Here is a 22,508-nt window from a genome sequence, read left to right on the forward strand (position 1 = left end):
AATCATACAGTAAACGAATAAAGGTAAGTTACACACATAATTACAACCTGTCAATCACTTTTTTCTGCGGGACTCGTGAATAGGCAGTGATCTGTGTCGTTATAATGGCGTCGGTAAAAAAGGTGCACAACCAACAGAAACCAGCCAACAGTATCTGAGGTGTTAGCTAAAATGACTAAGTACTTGTGTGAAAGTAAAAGATGGAAGCAGTCTACTGACTCGATGACTGCATTTATCCGCTGTCTCGAGCGCATGACAATGTGTGTCCGTCTGTGTCTGTGTGTGAATGAGTGTGTGTGGTCACGTGATGTGCGTTTTCAGCGGTAGTGAGGAAGGAGGGCTGCTCAGAAATGCTACACGCCAGTGTGGATGTGGATCGTTGTCGTTCTAAAATGCCATTTAAAAACACAGACATATTAATACGTAATACGTACATAGCAGAGCTTGCAAACTGTGTTTTTTTTTTTCAACACGAACGTTGTCAACATAACTAACTGGAAATCCAAAATGCTTACACACCAGCGACTTAATTGAAAGAGGAGAGGATTTAAGCTCTGTCGACGGGTCTCCTGCGTCTGCAATTTAACAAGCACTTCAACAAGCATGTTTTTTCCCGCTTGGCAAGCCAAGCTAACATGACATGGGGGCGTGGCAGCGTCGACGATTCTATTTTTTGATTCGATAATCGAAGTTGAGCAAAAATTTCGATCGATTTCAATTAAAAATCGAAATCGTGACACCCCTACTGACAAGCTATGCAGAACTGCCTTCATAATGAAGTCAACTTTATTGGGTAATTCTAGAATTGAAAATAGTCAATGAAAGCAGTTAAATCTTTTGAAACCGCTATAGGGATTTTCTTCTATTTCCTTTCAGTTGATCAGCCCTATTAGATAGGTACACTGTGGTCATAACAGTGGACATCATTAGTAACAGCACTCATGTAAGCTGTAGTGTTAAACGCATACTCCACTGGTACAAAGGTGCCCAAAGTGTGGCATGTAAAAATATTGCTAATACAAGACAGGATGAATTTATGCTTTCATTCTTGTTTATGCCAGATGTTGGAACAGAAACCAAGACCAGGGAACTTTTTTCCAATTCATCCATGTGAATTAAAGCCTTAAATGGTGTTAGACTATAGAAAACTTGTATAGTTTGAATGTGGAAAAGTGTAATGGTCAACATGGCAGCTCTGGCAAACACAGCCCTGGCTTCTAATAAAAGACCATTTTTTGTCAATTGTTATAGGTTAATCTCATAATCTTGTTCCCTTCTAGTGCAACAAAAAAGCAATCTTTTGCAGAAATGCAGAATCTTTACAAATGAAATTGAAGAGACAGTTGTTGTTAAATTTTACTAGCAATTTCAGATTTTAAATTTAATCATACGCTTTGCAAACAGCTTTGGAGAATTTGTTTGAAGAATAGCACTGTATTATTGCAGTATCACTGGCTGTGTATTTATTAATGACAGTACCTTGTCCTTTCCCTAGCTAGTTGCATTTACAATTGATGATTCACTGTTAGCCAATAGCATTCAGTAGCAAGCTTAGCTCCATCTTTTTTGTAGCATGCTGTTCTGCAAGTTACCCTTACGAAAGGTCACAAAAAAGTTGTATGAAATGGTTTGCTATTTTGGTTCTTTTGACCATGGAAACAAATATAAATGTGTCCCGTAATGTACTTACCTAACTGTAATGCTCAGTGGAAACAAGCCATAAATCAGAATGTATGTGCCCTAATAATTTTATTTGTTAAAAAATGATAATGTCTATTCAAAAAGTTTAAAGATTTTGGTCAATGGGTGTTCAGTCTCCTAGTTTCATAACAAAAACCTTCATTTTAGTTTCGAAGGTAAATGAAAGTCATATATGTTATGAAGGACTTGAGGCTGAATAAATAATGAAGGAATATAATTTTTTTTTTGCAAATTATCTATTTAATGCAGCTAGATGGAAGGGATCATGTTTATAAATCTCTGTCAACATTTTCCAATGAAGTGGAGTTTAATTGGTGTAATTGGAAGATTTTTTTTTAACCTGCTGATTTTAATTGACTTTTTGATTAACCTGCTCAGCGAGAGATTCCTCATGAATGTTAAATCTGTACAGCAGGTTTAGATGTTCTTGCAGTAAAAGAGCACTTAAGTGATTACGATTCTGAAGTGGAGAGACATTTTTGATTTGCATGTTTGGCTGCTCTCATCCTGAAAAGATCCAGATTTTCTCAATCAAAGTTAAACCTGCTATAAGAAATTATCAGGTATCTTAAAAATATGAAACAAACCTGTCTTTAGCCCTCTTTTGATACAAATAAATAAATTTTTTGGATACTAAATACATTTTTTGGATCCCTTTCTAGAAATGAAAAGTAATTAACTCATTCAACCTGTTATGTAAATAATAAATATTTGGTTTATATGTTAATCTATACAATTATGTTTTTCAAAATGTATACTTCGCAACTCAAGGCCAATTAACTCTTTACTAAGCCACACGAAAACTGCCATAGACCAATTGTGGCTTAGCAACAATAAATAGGCACGAGAGGTCTGTCAAGCTTTTGAGGGAGGGAAACAACCCAATGCATTGTGCATATAGATTGTGCAAATCTGATACCCTGGTATCCTAAAAGTTTGGACAGGGTGGTGGATTTTCTTTTCTTTTCCAAAACCTAAAACCCAAGAGGAGAAATGCCAGGTGTGGATCAAGCCATGTTGGGGGCCGTAAAGGCTGCACAATTCAGTCAAATTTCCATCAGTTTCAAGCTAGGAATATTTGGATTACAGTGCATCTGGATAGTATTTATACTGTAGCATTTCACTTTTTCCACATTTTTTAAGTTAAGCTTAGCTTTATTCCAAAATTGATTCTATTCATTTATTTTTTTCAAAATTCTACACGCAATACCCCATAAATGACAATGTGAAAAAAGATTTTTTGAAATTGTTGCAAATTTATTAAAATAAAAAAAGCTGTAAAATCACATGTACATAAGAATTTCCAGCCTTTGCCGTGAAGCTCTAATTTCAGCTCAGGTACATTCTGTTTCCTCTGATCATTCCTGAGATGTTACAACAGCTTAATAAGAGCTCAGCTATGGTTAATTCAAGTTGATTGGACATGATTTGAAAAGGCATACACCTGTTTATATAAGGTCCCAGGGTTGACAGTGCATGTCAAAGCACAAACCAAGCATAAAGACAAAAGAATTTTCTCTAGATCTACGAGACAGAATTGTCTTGAGGCACAAGGCTGGGTAAGATTGCTGCTCTGAAAGTTCCAATAAGCACAGTGGCCTCCATCATCCCATAAGTTGAAGATGTTTGAAACCACCAGGAATCTTCCTAGAGCTGGCCCGCTATCTAAGCTGAGTGATCGTAGGAGAAGGGCCTTAGTCAGGGAGGGGATCAATAACCCGATGGTCACTCTGTCTGAGCTGCAGCGTTCTTCTGTGGAGATAGGAAAACTTTACAGAAGCACAACCATCTGTGCAGCAATCCACCAATCAGGCCTGTATGGTAGAGTGGCCAGATGGAAGCCACTCCTTAGCCTGGAATTTGGCAAAAGGCATCTGAAAGACTCTTAAATCATAAGAAACAAGATTCTCTGGTCTGATGAGGCTAAAATTGAACACTTTGGAGTGAATGCCAGGCGTTACGTTTGGAGAAAACCAGCCACCGCTCAACACCAGGCTAATACCATCGCTACAGTAAAGCATGGTGGTGGCATTATCGTGCTGTGTGGATGTTTTTCTGCAGCAGGAACTGGAAGACTAGTCAGGATAGAGGGAAAGAAGAATGCAGCAATGTACAGAGACATCCTGAATAAAAACCTGCTTCAGAGTGCTCTTGACCTCAGACTGGGACGACAATTCACCTTCCAGTAGGACAACGACCCAAAGCAATAAAACATCAATGGAGTGGCTTCACAACAACTTGATGAATGTACTTAAGTGGCCAGCCAGAGCCCAGATCTAAATCCTATTGAACATCTCTGGAGATATCTGAAAATGGCTGTACACTGTCGCTTCCCATCCAACCTTATAGAGCTTGAGAGGTCCTGCAAAGAGGATTGGGCAACAATACAAAAAGACAGGTGTGCCAAGCTTGTGGATTTTCAAAAGGAAGTGAGGCTGTAATTTTGAAAAATTTAGTATTTTGAAAACACAAAAAAATAAATTAAAATAAAAAAAAAATACATAAATTCCTTTTGAAAAAAAATATTTTTAGCGTTTCAGTTTCGTTTTAAAAGTAGAAAATAAGCAGCATCTAAAATTTCTAAATATAATAACTCTTGTATATCCTGTAAAGAATTTTTTAAACAGTGTATTTCTTGCATCTTCTGTAAACAAATGTTTTAATGTAAATAATCATTTTAATATAATTGAATATATATGCTGTATCAAGGCATCTCAGCGCACCTTCCAATCATTGTCAGTGTAGTGCAAAGTAAGGCTCATGAATTGGTCCATTGCCCTACTTGACCAGAAATCATATGTGGCTGAGATCAATTGTGGCCAACAGAGCAGGGTCATATGACTCCACACGTGGTCTGAAAAAGTAATTGAAAAAATTGACCTGGTAAAAATAGATTGTTTATAGGTTCTACATACTTATTCGATTAATTGCCCAGCCCTAGTATAAATAAATCTTTATGTGCACTGCCAATGATAATGGCACTTTCCATTTGATTTTGCATTTTCTCTGTTTTTGTGTTTTTCTTTTGTGTTGTCATATTTTAATAGCCTTCAGTCACTGCATTGAAGCACTGGTGCAAATTTATTTACTTTTTAGTACTTCGGTAATGTAACATTCTGTTTTTTAACACAAGATATTCTTCTTTTCTGAGGAAAATGGTAGCAAAGTGCAACAGTACAGATTAAGTGATTAAGAAAAAAAATCCAAAATGACTTTTGGAAATGTCTTCGCTCAGAGATGGGGATTTGCACAGCAATAAAATCACCAACTACCCCCTGAGAAACAATTACTGTCTGAATAGAGCTTAAATCTGACAGATGTTAGCAGATGGTGTTCATTGCTTATAGCAGCTTTAAACATGTCTTTATTTAGGGATACAGTGGTCTGTTTTGAAATGTTCTCTACTTGTCAAGTTGTGAAGGGATATTTTGTTTGGGCTTGGATTGGTTACATTTAAAACATGGTTTTAAATCTTTGGGCTTTTGAACTGGCATATGTAAATATTTAGGTTAAATAAATAAAAGTACACCCTTCTGGATCTTTTATTGAAGTCCTGTATGCACAAACCCTTCTGCTTTCTACCCTGTTTATGCGACTGTAAGTCCTCCAAACTTCCAATTCAGAAAATGTCTTTTGCTGTTGACCCACCTGCATGGTTCTCCTCTGCTGCAGTATTTCATCCTCTACCCTGACTAAGCTTCTGTCTCATCTGTCCATTTTCTTTGATCTTAAAATTCATCTTGGTTTATCACTCTGGTAGGCCGTACTTGGAGGAGCCACGGAATGTTATGGTGCACAAAGGGGCGGAGCCTCTCGGCATCTCCATTGTGAGTGGAGAGAACGGAGGAATCTTTGTCTCCAAGGTGACAGGAGGCAGTATCGCGCACCAGGCTGGGTTGGAGTATGGGGACCAGCTATTGGAGGTTAGTATTTTAGAACTGAATAAATATTGAAACCCTTTTTTCTTTATTTATGCAACTAGATTATGAGGTTCAAATGCAGTTTTTTGCTCTGCATATCACATTTCAGGACATATTCCAGTATTTAAATTATTTTATATGGCATTTTATTTATTTTTTATGCTTCTTTATTTTGTTCAATTTGATGCATATTTTGTGCTATTTTTATATTTCTTTTATATTTTTTCATTTTATGCTATTTACTTTCATTACATTTAGTTTATTTATACTTTATACTTATTTACATTTATACTGTCTTAAAACATTTTACAGTTATTAAAAAAATTAAAATCAACATTTTTATTTTGTTTTATTTTAGACGGTTGCATTTGCTCGTAATGCTATTTTATTATGTTTTTTTATGCTTTTTTAAATTTGTACACTTTGCTTTTATGTAATTTTATACACATTTGCATTTTAGTTTTTTTTGTATTTTTGATTCATACAGTTGTTGTTTTTTTATTTATATTGTGTGCGATTTAAATTTTATTGTACGTTTTATATAATATTTTGTATAATTTCCTTTTTTTATTTGTTGTTGTATACACATTTTGTTGTTTTCAGCCATTACAAAGAAAAAACAAACATATGAGGTTGAAGTCAGATTTATTCAATCCCCTGAATTATTAGCCCCCCTGTTTATTTTTCCTTAATTTGTGTTTAACAGAGAGAAGATTTTTTTTCAACACATTTCTAACCATAATAGTTTTAATAACTCATTTCTAATTACTGATATATTGTATCTTTGGCACGATGACAGTAAATAATATTTTAATAGATATTTTTCAAGACACTTCTATAGAGCTTAAAGTGACATTTAAAGCCTTTACTAGGTTATTTAGGTTAACTAGGCAGATTAGGGTAATTTGCTCAGTCATTGTATAATGATGGTTTCGTCAAACTATCAAAAAAAAAAAATACAGCTTAAAGGGGCTAATAATTTTGACCTTAAAATAGTTTTTAAAAACTTTTATTGTAGCTGAAATAAAACAAATAAGAAAAAGAAAAAAGAAAATATTTAAAAAGAAAAAATACTGTCAGACATACTGTAAAATGTCCTTGCTCTATTGAACATTATTTGGGAAATGTTTAAAAAATAAAACAATTCAAAGTGGGTTAATAATTTCGATTTCAACTGTACATACGAGTGCTAGTCATATAATTACAATATCTTCAAAAAAGTTTATGTATTTCACTAATTCCATTCAAAAAGTGAAACTTGTATAATGTACATTCATTCCACACAGACTGATGTATTACAGGTGTTTATTTCTTTTAATTTTGATGACATCTAATGAAAACCCCAAAATGAATATTACTTAAAACCAATACAAAGAAGGGATTTTTAGACATTTTGGCCAACTGAAAAGTTAGAGTATGAGTAAAATATGTTTGTTTTTGCCTTTTTATATTTTCAATTATAATGAATAATGAATTTTAGATATGAGATATTTTAAATTGTGCTACTTTATTTAATAAAGCTAAGAAGTTTTTTAATTATATTACAACTAAATAATGGAAAACATGCACATATTTTTTTGATCATAGTAAAGCTGTATGCCATGTTATTGACAGTTTGCAATGTGTAACTTAAAGTTGTTCTTTCTTTACATCAGTATAATGGAATAAACCTGCGCAATGCCACTGAACAGCAAGCACGACTCATCATTGGCCAGCAGTGTGACACCATCACGATCATGGCCCAATACAACCCACACATGTATCAGCTCGGCAACCACTCGCGCTCCAGGTACAATCCTTTCCCCATTTTATTCATTAAGCTAAATGCAGATTTGATGTATAGCTTTTAGTTTTTTTTCATGGCTGGCTTGTTTCATAGTTCCCGCCTGGAGCCAGTGAGCACTCAATCCACGCCACAGGGCAGTGGAACTGCAACCCCAGATAACCACTCTACCATAGACACCCTGAGTGAACAGGATGAAGGCACACTCACCCCATCCTCCAAACAGACCACACCCACAACCAGTCCCAACAGCTTCATCAGGTACTGCTCATACACTTAGAGAGCTGCCTTGTTGTGTACAGTCTTAGTAGGGGTGGGAACAGTGTTGGGTGTAATTGGTTACAAATGAACTACAAACTGTAATAAAATTATTAATTATTTTAATAAAATACATTTTATGCATTATTATTTATATGTATTTTAATTACAGTTTATGTGCATTTCTTAAATAAAAAAATAACTAAAAATGTTTATTTTTATCAAGATAATTACAAAAGCTTGAAGCAATGAGGTAAGTCAGATTTTTAAATGAAAATATAAGGTGTATTTTAGTAATAATTTAGGTTATTTATTTATAAGTATTTTTGCTATTTGAATATTTTGCATAATAACCCAATTTTTAAAGTAAAAGAGGTTACATTTGTCTGCTAAGTGCAGATGCTTAAGAAAATGTTATACATTTGTCAATATATGGTACGATTGAAATATTGTTTCATTAATTTAAACCAAGATGTCTGTTTTTATTGAGGCCTGGACTCAAATTTAAGAAGTATAAAGAGTTTAATTGCTCTATTGTCTATCCATTAAGATTTCAGATGTTTTAAGTAGTATTGAGTAAAGTAATTAAATTACTTGAGTTATAAAGTTTCTTTTCAGAGAAATTAATTAAATACAATTTTATTGATTAGTGGCTAATTACTTTTTTGTAATAACACACCCAACACTGGGTGGGAATCACCATAGACTACAAGATATTATATTATTATGATACCTGTGTCACAATACAATATTATAGAGATTTTAAATATATCGTCATATTCTACTATAAGTGGCCATTTATTTTTTACCTTTCTTCAACTTATCTGCAAACTCAAAGAATTTTCATTTGTTAACTAAAGAGAAAACATTACTCAGTTTGTGCGTCTAACTTTGGTTTTACTGCCACAGTGCAAAATGGGATTGTCAAGCTGAAAACTGACCAAAACTTTAATAAAACCGTGTCATAAACGTTGTATGTACCTCTCCGTGAAGCTGTCATCTTTTTTTTATTAACTAGCTGTGTGTTGAAGGTGACCTGGCTCACCAGAAAAAAAAAAAAGATAAATTTCAACACCATAATAAAGTGGACTGTAAAGAAATATATTTTGTTATTCTACCAAATAATAAAATAAAATGTTGACAAGCATATACAGTTGAAGTCAGAATTTTTAGCCCGCCTGTTTTTTTTTTCCAATTTCTGTTTAAGGGAGAGAAGATTTTTTAAACACATTTCTAAACATAATAGTTTTAATACCTCATTTCTAATAACTGATTTTTTTTATCTTTTCCATGATGACAGTAAATAAAATTTTACTAGATATTTTAAGACACTTCTATACAGCTTAAAGTGACATTTAAAGGCTTGACTAGGTTAATTAAATTAACTAGGCAGGTTAGGATAATTAGGCAAGTTATTGAATAACAATGGTTTGTTCTGTTGACTATCGAAAAAAATCACTTAAAGGGGCTAATAATTTTGACCTTTAAATAGTTAAAATAAATAATTAAAAACTGCTTTTATTCTAGCCCAAATAAAACAAATAAGACTTAAAAAAGTATATATATATATATATATATATATATATATATATATATATATATATATATATATATATATATATATATATATATATATATATATTATATCAGACATACTGTGAAAATTTCCTTGCTCTGTTTAACATAATTTATAAGTTAATTAAAAAAGAAAACAAAAAATCAAAGGGGGTCTAATAATTCTGACTTCAACTGTATAACAATTATGTCTGTGTATTGATAAACTGTTGCTGTGAACAATATCACAATACTGTGCTAATATTTTCCCTACTCCTACTAAATATGCAGCAGATGCATTTTTAAAAAAGTATTAGTGGCTTTCACACCAGATAATTAGAAGAATTCTATGAGAGAACTAATTTGCCCACTAGGAACTCTGAAATGGTATAAACGCTCACTTTAATGAGTCAGAGTTTCCATGAAGGTTTACATGATGGCCTCAAACCTCTTGAATATTAATCTTGGATCAGTTCGGTTGTGGTGTGAAAGCAATCCAAACCAACACACTAACAGACCGACTTCATCACACTGTATGATGAGTTATGAATAATATAACGGCAGCTACAGAGAAGGCCGTGACAAGTACACAGAGCTGATGCCTATCCATTCTGACACATGACTCATCTTAGCTGAATCCCAGAACTGTGAGCTGTGGCCAATCACTTTACATGCATGTAACTAATTTTGGTCTTAACAAAACGAACCAAGAAGAAATTGCAATACTGTAACCGTTTTAATCCCTAAACAAATTAACCAACAATCTGCTTGTAGGTGTGAAAATGCCCTTAAAGGTCCTGTGAAGGGCTTTGGAATATGCATTATTATTGGATGTTGGACATAATCTCAACCCAAAACACGATGAGAGGGAGGGACATTAAGTAGCTCCTCCCCTAAAAAAAAGGCAATAATGTCTTGTTTATCATGGCTCTGCCAGTGAGTGGTTGATCTGAAGCGCATCAAATGAAAAGCAAATGAGAATTGTCTTAAAAAGGGCAGGGCATGTCTGATACTAGAGAGCATTTGATTATGATTTAATAAGAAACGGTAGTATTATTTGAGGTGAGTAAAACCGTTGGTCCATTTGGTGGGAACTACCTTATACTACCTTATAGATATCCTAAAAATAAATAATACTGATACTAACATCTTAAAAACTTTATTTTAATTTCATGACACCTTTAAGGCTCCTGCACAATGGGAAGATTTTTGCATTTCTATTTGGTGATTTATTTTTTTTACTGGCAATGAACAGAGTAAATGTGCAAAACCACTCTCTGGCATTAGATGGCATTTAATGAAAAATAAATAAACCACTTTATTTGTTTGTTTGTATTTTTTGCATAAGCTTTTTTACTTCTTTTTAAACTCCTCAATGGGGTCTCCTCAATCACCACCAGTATGCAAAATTCATCTGGATTATGCAATAGCAGCCATTTTGTGCCAGATCACACATCACACATCAGCTATTAAATGTGCTTAATTGAGTGCTTAAATGCACATTTTGTAATTCAATGTTAAATGTAATCACAACTGAAAATGAAAAGACGGTGGTTGGATGGTGGATTCAAGTTAAATTGCATCTCCCTGCTAACTAATTCTCATTAAATTATAAGTAGACTGTTAGGGTTAGTGTAAGTTGACATGTACTTGCTAAGTTTCTTAGTCAGTTAAATGTCTGTTGAAGGTGCAGTATATTACGCAGACAGTCTACTAATACTCAAATGGACCATCAAAATAAAGTGTTACCAGTTTTAATAATGGATATGGCGCAATGGATAGTTCCCAGCATGCTTTTCAAGGGATTGATTTAAAAGAAAAGTATTTTGAAAATAAAAGCAATGGTGTTAAAATTTGAGAGAAAGACTAGTTAGAATTTGATCACCATTAGTTTGTAGATTAAGAAGAGTTTGAGTATGTTATTTAGTTTTGAGTTTACCACCTTGCAGAAGAGCAGCACTAATGCCTTGGGTCTTGGTATTTTCAGCATTAATGTTTGACACTTCACTCAGAAAATCATAGCTGTGCTAACACTAGCGCTGACAGCAGTAAGCATTTATAAAGTCAATTTGCTCTTGCTGAATAAATTTGCTTAAAGTAAAGTGAAATAACACATTTCAAGTGGAAATGTGTGTCTTAATAAACCAAGTTGTACCAAATGTACTAATTTGTAACTAATAAAATTTGTTTGTATTGGTAAAAGCAATGTTCCTTCTGCTGAAGCAAGGAAATTACATTACTTGGTTCATTTAAATAAATAAAGACTGAAAAATAAAGATAATTAACTTTTACTTAATGTCGAACCTAACACTTCTAAATAAGTTATTTGTACCTGATATAAGATTGTAAAATTTACTTGAAATTTGTTTGTGCAAATTGTTACGAGGATTTTAAAGTAAATCTTAAGAGTTATTTTATTCAATGAGCATTTGATTGATCAAGATTTGATGAGAAAAATATATATATATCCTTATATATATATTATATATATCCTTAAAACTAACAGACTGAAACTAACAAACTAGCATTAAAAAATGTCATTGTAATTTTATTGGACCTTTAAGTTAATAAGTTTGGCCAGGATGCTGGGGACACACCTCCACTCTTTTTAAAGAACATCCTGGGATTTGAAATGACCACAGAGAGTCAGGACCTCAGTTTAACTTCTCATCTGAAGGACTTGAATAGATTAAAAATATTTAGGCGGGAAAAAAAATTATAAAAACTTGAAATGGATATACTATGAAAAGTTCTCACCATGAAAAGAGGAATAATTGCTAGCATGAAAACAAAGAAGCAAACTCAGTGGGGTGCAGCTCAAGCCTGCAGCTTGTCATTTAAAACAACCAGGGTAACACAACATGAAATCCACTGACATGGGGTGACAGTTTCTGTGTCTCTCTTGAATGTCAGAATGCCGTCTGAAAGTTCCAAGAAAGTACCAGAGGCGCGTTTGGTGACAGTGAGGAAGACTCAGGTGGAGCTGGGCATTCAGCTGTGTGGAGGAAACCTGCGGGGAATCTTCGTGGAGAGGCTGGAAGATGACAGTCCTGCCAGAGGAGCGGATGCTGTTGTACCCGGGGACATGATACTTGAGGTAAATGAAGCTACTCCTCTGTCTGTGTAATGCTTTTAGGGAAATACTGTGAGCAGAAATGATGAGACAGCGGTTCTTTGCAAGAAAGAAATGTGCTTTTAGTTTCTTCTCCATTGTGAGGGTTAGACTTTACACTTACTTGAATGGAGTAATAGACTTTTGGTGAACATTGAGCTAAAAGATGGCTACTTTGACAATGAAGAGAGTGTGCCGCAATGTAACCTATATTTAGGGTATGTCTTGGTTGTTAGACTATTGTATAAAATCAATATTAAATTTTAAAATTTAAATTAAAAATTAATTTGTTAAATTTTAAAATTTTATTAAATTTTAAAAATTAAATTTAAATCAATATTAAATATATACACACACACACACACACACACACACACACACACACACTCATATATATATATATATATATATAAATATATATATATATATATATAAATATATATATATATATATATATATATATATATATATATATATATATATATATATATATATATATATATATATATATATTTATATATATACACACACACATAACATAAAATAAAACAACGGGATTTCACACTGTAAAGCACAACAGGGTACTTCACATTCTAAACATGGGTCTAAGTCATCACTTGAGGCAACCCTTCGAATAACATTGTCCCACATGTCCACATCTCCGTGATTTCCATTCAACTTAGTTTACATTTTTTCATATAGAAGTTCAATCATGAACTTAATGCAGAGTGTAATTTTTGTGCAATTAGCATCTTTCCAAAATCTCAGTATCAAACGCGCTGCTGTGAATACTTCTACTGTTATAAGTTGTTAAGAACGAGTTGTTAGAACTATCGCTAAGAACTCATTGGTATAGGCTTGTTCGAACTGTATTATAAAGGCCCTGATATTCTTCAAATTAAATCGCAGGAACTAAAATGACAATTTTAATCAATGTCCATAACAAAATGTACATTTTAAAGGTGCAGTATGCAGGTATTGCACTCCTGGATCAAAACACATTTTCACTCGGCTCCTCCTCTGACGAATCCACCAAGCGCAAGTTGCCGGATTGACGTGAGTGTGCCTGACTATCGAGCCTAAAGGCTGATTTAAGGCTGATTTCAACTGTTTTCTAACTAAAAGCAATGACACGTGAAGAAAAATTTTACATACTAAAAGGAGGTTTTGTCCTTACCAACACCTGAAATTTCTATTTTAGAAATGGCATCTATTTCTCACAGGTGAACCACACCTCACCTCAGATACACCTCATGTGCTTTATTCTGTATTAAATGCTCATGATGTGAGTTTGAATGCCATTTTACATGACATTTATTGCCATACTACTAAAAGCAGCAGCAGATAGTTCACCTCAGACCTTGAAAATAAAATAAATCGTCTGAAATTAAACTTTAGAACTGTGACTTAGTGCTAGCCAAGTTAGCAAATATCAATCATTCAGCATGTACATATAATAATTTTAAAGAGGTTTAATATGTTTTAATTAGATTGTAAGTCTTACCATTTTGCTGAAGTGCAGTGCAGTAACATTATTTTGAGCTTCTGTATGGCTGTATTTAAATTTCTGTTTTGTCTGGGGACAACCAAACTGCTTATAACTGCAAATCTTGTCACGTAGCTTCTTGTTAGGACAAGGGCTTATAATGTAACCTGCTCATAATGCACATAATGTTCAAATTTGTAATATTTATATTATTTGCTAATTAATAACCACTTCATGTGGAACTCTGAATCTGCGTCTTAATACGGGGCTGTTACTTTCCACCAGAGGTCACATTTCAGTGGCGGACATGTACTTTGAGAGCCTTCCTGACTGAATGAATGAAATACGCTGTTTTCTACCATGGCACCTCGGTGTGCTGAAATATAATTGGCTAAAGTGGCATTTAGCGGGTTAAATGATCAAAACAAAGACCTGTTCAAAGAGCAGAATAACTGACTTCAGCTTTATTTTTCAGATAAACAAGTATGTTCACTTGGCATGTTTCTTAAATATCTGCAAACATATAACGGGATTTTTATGCTTTAGAAGAGTCAAAAACTTACGTACGGCATCTTTAAGTTTGTTTGCCAGTTTAAAACAACTCACCAATGCAAACCTTTTATGGGAGGTTAGCTTTGGCTTCTAATCACATCCACATTCCATAGTGGAAATGTGTGTCCTCTTTTCTGTGCGTTTTTGCATGTTTCAGATATGGCAAAACCCTTTTCAGTAGATTGTCAAACCACGTGATGCACTGAAGTATAAAACATGGAATTTCTTATCTGTACTCAAAATTTGCTAAGAAAGCAAACCCTCTGTTATTCCAGTTTTTTTATACCATCTGTGCCATTGAATAGATGAGTGCAACTGTCAGATATTTACATATTAACTGTTCTTCTCTTACACCCACCATCATTGTTGTGTTTAGAGGTACACGCAAGCAGCATGATGTATGTTTAAAACCCTGCCTCCTGCAGTGCCGGAGGTGCATCCTGGGTGCCAGAATGTTAAAAAAGTTGTAAACCGTTGCTCAGTCTTATCTCACGTCTTTTCACTCTTAAACAAAGAATATAAAATAATCTATTTGAAGTATACGGGTCCTTAATAAGCTTCATTTACAGGATGTTTCAATGCATGTTTTTCATATTTCATGACATATTAGATTGTGTGTTATTAAAACATCAATCACAAATATTATCATAGATGATAGATATTTTACACTCAATATTTTATTTATTAAATTTCTCATTTGTTATATTTTATTAAAATCTACCCTAAACCCAACTGTCACAATACTGTAAAAATATTAATTATTGTTAAACAATGTCATAAAAAAGGCTTCCATATTGATATCACACTTCCGCCCAGCTGCGTATTCAAACTAGACTTTACCGCTGAACTCTGCTGGAAGATCTCCAGGAACAGGATTGGGAACCCCTTCTCTATAGGCACTTGCTAACATTGTTTTTAGGACATTTAATGCTTTAATGAATCACAAGCAGGCATTCCTGATTTTTTTTATGTTGTAGGGGAAACAATGGTGTAATATCTTGAGCTGATGTTAACCAGAAACCTTATTTAGTTGTTTAATAATTAAAAAGACTTCAAGAGTGTGCAGAAATGGTTACTTATTTTAGTTTTTTTTTCCTGCATCACTCTTATTTGCTGAGCTGCATTCCAGCCTCATTCATTGCCTATAATATTCTTTTCTAATTCAAACGACAGTATCCATTCCAAAGTTCCTTATTTATTTATTTATTTATTGAACTCTTCTTTGCTTTTATTGTGCGAAATTGGTAATATGCCATTCCTGGCATGGACATATTAAGACTTGTGACAGCCACATCAACAGCAAAGCAAAGAAATCATTGAATTTTGCTACAAGGTAGTTAAGCTCTAGAATGGAAGTGATGTGTGACTATATGTGACTATTTTACATTCAGTTGAAGTCAGAATTATTAACCCCCTTTGTTTTTTTCTTTTTTGAATATTTCCCAAGCGATGTTTATCAGAGCAAGGGAATTTTTAGAGTATGTCTGCTAATGTTTTTTTCTTCTGAAGAATTTGTTGTATTTCTGCTAGAATAAAAGCAGTTTTTAATTTCTTAAAAACCATTTTCAGGACAAAATTATTAGCCCCTTTAAGCTAAAAAATTTTTTCAATATTCTACAGAACAAGCCATTATTGTACAATATCTTGCCTAATTACCCTAACCTGCGTAGTTAACCTAGTTAAGCCTTTAAATGTTACTTTAAGCTGGATTGAAGTGTCTTAAAAACATCTCGTAAAATATTATTTACTCACATTATGGCAAAGATAAATTAAAATAATACAGTTATTAGCAATAAGTTATTAAAACTATTATGTTTAGAAATGTGTTGAAAAAAAATCTTCTCTCCGTTAAACATAAATTAATGGGGAGGGGGGGAGATAAACACGGGGGCTAATAATTCTGACTTCAACTGCACAGTATGTCAGAATAGCTTCTACCAGTGCGTTCATAGTCTTAAGTTATTGGCCTAGAAGTTAAAACTTATGGCGTACTCTCACTATGTACAGTTGCCTTGAACTGGGCCAAAGCATGCTTGTCGGCTCTCCCGTCTCCCTCGGCGGCCCGCACTTACATTACATTCGGGCCTGGGCACGATTACGTCATCGATGATGTGCTGGTCAGAAGCGCAGCTTGCTCAGCACAGTGGAGATTTCTTCAGGTACATCGTCGTTTAGGTCATTTGATATGCAGTGACACGCAGTCAAATATTTCACCGAACAGATCAGCCACTTCTGACGGTCATAAACAATCATAAAGTCCTCGTGCTGCAGGAATTAGAAGGTTGCTGAAGGTGCGCAGCTGTCGAACAGTGAGGGGTTTGAGTCTTTAATAATCTACGACAGCTTGCGATTCATAACTCCATATGCAACAGTTCCTTAAAAGTCACGTCCCAAGTGAACCGTGCTAAGCCTGATTCAGCGCACTCACACTTCTCAAACGATCCAGGAAACAGGCCTGGGCATGGTTCGGAAAGCATAGTGTGAGTGCGCCCTTAAAGTTGGCAAAATAATGGTGCCTCTGCTTTTTGTTCATATTTGTTAAATAATATCATAACAAGACTTCAGACTTTTACAATAAAATTTCTTTAGTTAGGTTAGTTCATTTATTTACACACTTGAAAAAACAATGAACAATACATTTATTTACTATTTATTACTTTGTTAGTGTTAGGTAATGAAAATACATGCTATCATTGTTAACTCACAGTACCTTAAATAATGATAATACACGGCTGTCTGGAATACTTGATTCTGATTGGTCAGTTGCGACATTCCGAGTAAGGTTATTATTCTGAGATAACAACCTCTAAATAACACCAGATTATCCAGGAACTTTTAATCTTGAATACGTTCACATCCATATACTTGCATACGTTGTCATTCATATTTATTTGCTTGTAAGTTACATTGCTGTTTTTGATGGTTTGGCACCAACTTGTGACTGAATAACTAAACATAGGTTGGTGTAAACTTCATTCAGCTGCTTTAGTTTCTGTCAGCTTTGTGTTTTTTTTACTATTTGGCGCCATCTTGTAACTGAACAACATGCAGGTTACGCAACATTCAGCTGGTTTTGTTTCTGTCAACTTTGTGTTTTCGACTGTTTGGGGCCATCTTGTGACTGAATAGACCTATAGGTTAGTGTATGCTCTGTCAGCCACATTGAGTGTTGTGTTTAATCAATAATTGATAAACTATTACGACTCAGATAATATTTTATCTAAAACAATATTTTCTGTCTAATTTGTGTCTAAGCCCTTCGGTCTTATATGACAGCCCTCCGAATTGCTTTAGGATTTACTCTGTGAAAACAACCTCCTGGATGTACTTAAAAAGCATGACTTTGGATTCTAGCAATGCATTGGTAACTGTTGAAATTAACAGTAAAATGAACCAATGAAACATTATAGTAAAGTGTGACCTATGTGTTTAAATTAAATGTAATAACCTCCTATTATATTATTATTTGTCCTTTCAGTATGGCTCAGTTAATATGAAGAATAAGACTGTGGAGGAGGCATATCTGGAAATGCTGAAGCCTGCAGAAACAGTGACGTTAAGAGTCCAGCATCGTCTGGATGAGTTCAACCAGGTGAAAGGCACTCCTGGAGATGGATTCTATATCAGGTACAGTATGATATCGCATCTGCCATTGACTTACATAAGCACACATGGCCGCTTAAAAGTTCCATATAACCAAATACCAGAGTTTGGACCCTGCACTCACTGCTAAATATGGATACACGAGAAAATCGCATCAACGGGAATCTTTTAATCTTTTTAATTATGTTTAAGATGGAGGGTGAGATATTGTATCTGGCAGTGCAGATTGTATCACCAAATCTCCATAATTTGTGTTCTATAATAGTAGCTGTGGTAATTAGACGGTTCGAGACAGAGATGCATTGTGTCTGTGCGGTGGAAAAAAGAATAATGGAAGAGGGCTGTTCAGAAATAGCCATGTTTGTCTTCACAAATGAAATTCTGTGGCCCGCAGCTGTTGCAGGCGCTTTTTTCTGCCCGCTCTCCCATGATGTCACCCGCAGTAAATAATCTCTGTCAATCCGTGTGTCATGAATGAGCAGGAACGAGGAGTTATGGGTGGCTGCTAAAAGCCGCCTCGTGCCTCTCCCAGGAATGAAAGATCGCCTCTGTCCTGGCCTCTTCCTGAATTTTTCATTCCTTTTTTCCTCCCTTTATTTTTCTTTGTCTCCTGCAGTCTTTTCATTTGTCTCACGTTACCTCGTTCTCGCAGACGCCGCAGTCTTTTCTTCATGTATAATGCTGTCACTTGTTGAATTATTCATTTCCTCTTTCTATTCCAGAGCACTTTATGACCGAGTAGCTGAGACTGAGCTCGACCTCTCTTTTAAGAAAGACGACATCCTCTATGTGGACGACACACTACCAAATGGCAACTTCGGCACCTGGATGGCCTGGCAACTTGACGAAAATGCACAAAAAATTCAAAGAGGCCAGATTCCTAGCAAATTTATGTGAGTCACAGACTTGGATGATGGTGCCTGACAGCGTTGTGATGATAGATAGTGTTATTGTGTATCGATTAGGTATATAACAATTCACTGAACTTACAGTTCGGTAAAATTCACGATACTGATCTCACTGATATTGATCTTTTTTTTTTTTTTACAAAAGGAGTTGAGACTTTTATTACCCTTATTATATATCATATTTATATACCCTTTTGTTATGTAATAAATGCTGCACATTTCAAATAACAAAACTAAATTCCATTTTTAAAACAAATTCTAAATCTAATAATAATAATACACATACAATAGCTTGTATTTGAGCAAACTAAAATGTGTCTTCTTTTGTTAGCTTGGATTTTTAAAATTTCATTATTATTAACATTATTATTATTATTATTATTATTATTATTTCATTTCATTTTCTTGCCGGCTTAGTCTCTTTATTAATCCAGGGTCGCCACAGCGAAGTAAACCGCCGAATTATCCAGCAAGTTTTTATGCAGTGGATGCCCATCCAACCGCAACCCATCTATGGAAATCCACACACACATGCACACACACACTCATTCACTACGGACAATTTAGCCTACCCAATTCACCTGTACCGCATGTCTTTGGACTGTGGGGGAAACCTGAGCACCCGGAAGAAACCCACGCAAACGCAGGGAGAACATGCAAATTCACACAGAAACGCCAACTGAGCCGAGGCTCGAACCAGCAACCCAGCGACCTTCTTGCTGTGAGGCGACAGCACTACCTACTGCGCCACTGCTTTGCCCATTATTATTATTATTAATATTATTAATATTGTTATTATTACTAATATTAATATATTACTTTAAAGAAAAAAGAAATGCACATCCACATCGGCACAAGCTGAAAATGTGTAATGGAGGCCACAGATTGGGCCTTAGCTCAGATTGGGTTGGGTGCAGTCGGACTGGTGGGTTACACATGGGGGCTTGTCTGGGATGGGAGTGAAGTTTAGGGGGGTGAGTGTAACGGAGGCCATCTAGGGAAGTGCTATGCAGGTACAGACACTAGTGTCTTTATTTATAGTTCATATATAAACTTTTAAAATACTCATTAAAAGCAAGAGAGGGCAACAAACACTACACATTTGCTAAATGTTCAACTTGTTTCCATTGTTGTCATTTGTTGTAACTCTTTAGTACTTATGTTTACTGTCATTTATTTAATAATATGAATTTGTACTGATAAAAAAGCCGGAACTAGAGCGTGAACACTGACAAGCAGTTATGTGCACATATATGAAGGGATCTCATCATCTACACGTTTTTACAAGCAAGTTAAATCATATTAAACCTATGACAGTAAACAAAGAACATAAAGTTGTGCACCGTGCTGTCTGTGAGATTTGGCTTCCACAGGCCAGCACTTCTCTGGTTTGAATAAACATGGAGCTTCTGCTAAAATTTGATTATCGCTATTGTCCATATCAACTGATTTTGCGGTAAACACAATGGTTAACTGGTCAAAATGTGTCTGTGATTCAATTACATCCATTTAAATCATCACGTGTTTTAAATGATTTTCCGTTTGCTTTCTGTAAATTGCTACATGCCTAGTATCTGAAGTAGTCAATGATTTTACCAATAACTACTACCATTGATAATATCAAGCTCATATGTGGCTCATTTTGGATAAAAGCATCATCATAATGAGTAAATGTCATAAGAAGATTCAGTTCAAGAACAGGAACAAAAATTGTCATCAAAACCTAGCTGAAACAGAAAACTTTATCGTTTCACTTTCTGTTGTGACTGGTTTAAGACAAAGGCAAAACTTAAGTGTTTGCAAATTGTTAGTGTGATATCTGTAGACTAGGCTTTCCTTCATTATTAGAATTATTGTCATTGACTATGTGGCAGTTTTTACAATATATCATACTAATTCACTTTTTCTCATATCAATAAAAGCAAGTAAATATTTAAGTACATATTTAAGTTCTCTCAATAATATCATGTATCAATAATGTCACTAACTGATGATGTGATGATCTAACCATTGTATAGACTAGCACAATTGAATCAGTCAGTTTTATAATTTTAATATTTATATTTGTATATTTTGTATGTATACTTTACAGCTATATTTATGGCAAATAAATACAGTTATTATAATAGATGCTACTCTCACCAAATCATAAAAGCATGTTAAAATGACTTCTGAAGGACCATGTAAAAATTCAGTTCAGGAATGGTGTTTTCATTTAAAATATACTAAATCAAATACAGTATTTTAATAATAGTAATATTTATTGTGTTTTTGACCAAATATATGAAGCTTCGGGAAACATTTGTTTTTTGAACTGACCTGAAAAACAATCCTATTGAAGTTGTTGAACCGTTGTGTCTACATAAGGATGCAGATCTTCGATTTATCTGGTTTATTTTGGTGCTATTTTAAGATCATTGCATCGACCAGCAACAGTTTCCTGATAACATTGTGTGTTTTTAAATTTGATATTTCTTTAGTTATTTTTCCACATGATTATTAATTAAATAAGGGGAAACCGGTAGCTCAGTGGCTAGCTCTGTCGCCTCACAGCCAGAAGATCACTGGTTTAAGTCTCAGCTGGGTCTAAGTCGAAGAAACATGAATGAATCAATGTATTAATTAAATAAATGGTATTGTTTTATTTGTTTAAATTGACCAAATGTCACCAGCCACCTAACAATTCTTTGGATATTTAAAGTAGTCTTTATGTTCATACATCTACCATTTAAATGCAACTGTATTCAAGTCCTCACACCAGTGTATAGACTAACCACAGATATAAAAATGTGTGTAGACTTCGGTTATGGCTTGTTTCTAAGTGTATTTAAGATTTGGCAGTAACGCATCTGCCACAGCTAATCTGATGAAAACATACAGAAGACTCAGAAAGGCAGTTGTGTAACCATTACTCATGTTGCCATATAGGATGGATCAGGAGTTTTACCGTAGACACAGTATGACTGAACTGAAGGACGAAACGGGCTCCAGTAAAACCCTCTCGGCTGCTGCACGCAGATCCTTCTTCCGCAGGAAACACAAGCACAAACGCAGCAGCTCCAAAGACGGGAAAGACGTAGTGGCTTTGGACGCCATCAGCACAGACTCAATTCCTTTCTTAGACGGTGAGAATCTCTGGCAATACAGTGTTTCTGAAATTATCATTTTGATTAGTTTGAAGTTGATTCTGTGTATTTTTTTTTGTCAGACTGTGTGAGTCTGGCTTATCAGAGAGTGCAGAAGATTGACTGCACATCTCCCAGACCTGTGCTGATCCTCGGCCCGCTTGTGGATCCTGTTAAAGACATGCTGGTCAAAGATTCTCCAGGGAAATTCAGCAGATGTGTTCTTGGTAAATGTCCACATGGTTTGTTTGTCCCAGTACTGACGTGTCTGATTTATGTTACTCTAAAAATTCAGGTATAAAAATAATATGTTAAGATGGTTGTATTGATCAAAAGTTTGCTACCGCTACAAAAATAATTTATGCAATTTCTTTAAGCAAAGAATTTTTTTTAAAGGGTATTTTCTATAGACCGCATAGACATTTATAATGAACAATGCTATCACATACTCGGTTTTAATAGTAATTATTACGGTTATATGGTAATTACATAGTAATTGCGAAGTG

The 22,508-nt window shown here is 34.5% G+C and overlaps 1 protein-coding gene across 9 annotated transcripts in view; it reads left to right on the plus strand.

Annotated features, from left to right (window-relative positions):
• Positions 1-22,508, plus strand: part of dlg5a (discs, large homolog 5a (Drosophila)) — a 155,188-nt gene that overhangs the window by 113,681 nt on the left and 18,999 nt on the right. For all 9 annotated transcript variants that reach the window (XM_087278377.1, XM_087278380.1, XM_087278384.1 and 6 more), the window contains 8 exons: positions 5,462-5,624; positions 7,277-7,410; positions 7,501-7,665; positions 12,130-12,313; positions 17,845-17,993; positions 18,692-18,862; positions 21,806-22,002; positions 22,086-22,229. In XM_087278377.1, the coding sequence (XP_087134503.1) occupies positions 5,462-5,624; positions 7,277-7,410; positions 7,501-7,665; positions 12,130-12,313; positions 17,845-17,993; positions 18,692-18,862; positions 21,806-22,002; positions 22,086-22,229 (1,307 nt within the window). The remainder of the gene's footprint in view (positions 1-5,461; positions 5,625-7,276; positions 7,411-7,500; positions 7,666-12,129; positions 12,314-17,844; positions 17,994-18,691; positions 18,863-21,805; positions 22,003-22,085; positions 22,230-22,508) is intronic.

The sequence above is a fragment of the Danio rerio genome, chromosome 13, assembly GCF_052040795.2.
Source record: "Danio rerio strain M-AB ecotype USA chromosome 13, GRCz13ab, whole genome shotgun sequence".
Classification (NCBI taxonomy): Eukaryota; Metazoa; Chordata; class Actinopteri; order Cypriniformes; family Danionidae; genus Danio; species Danio rerio.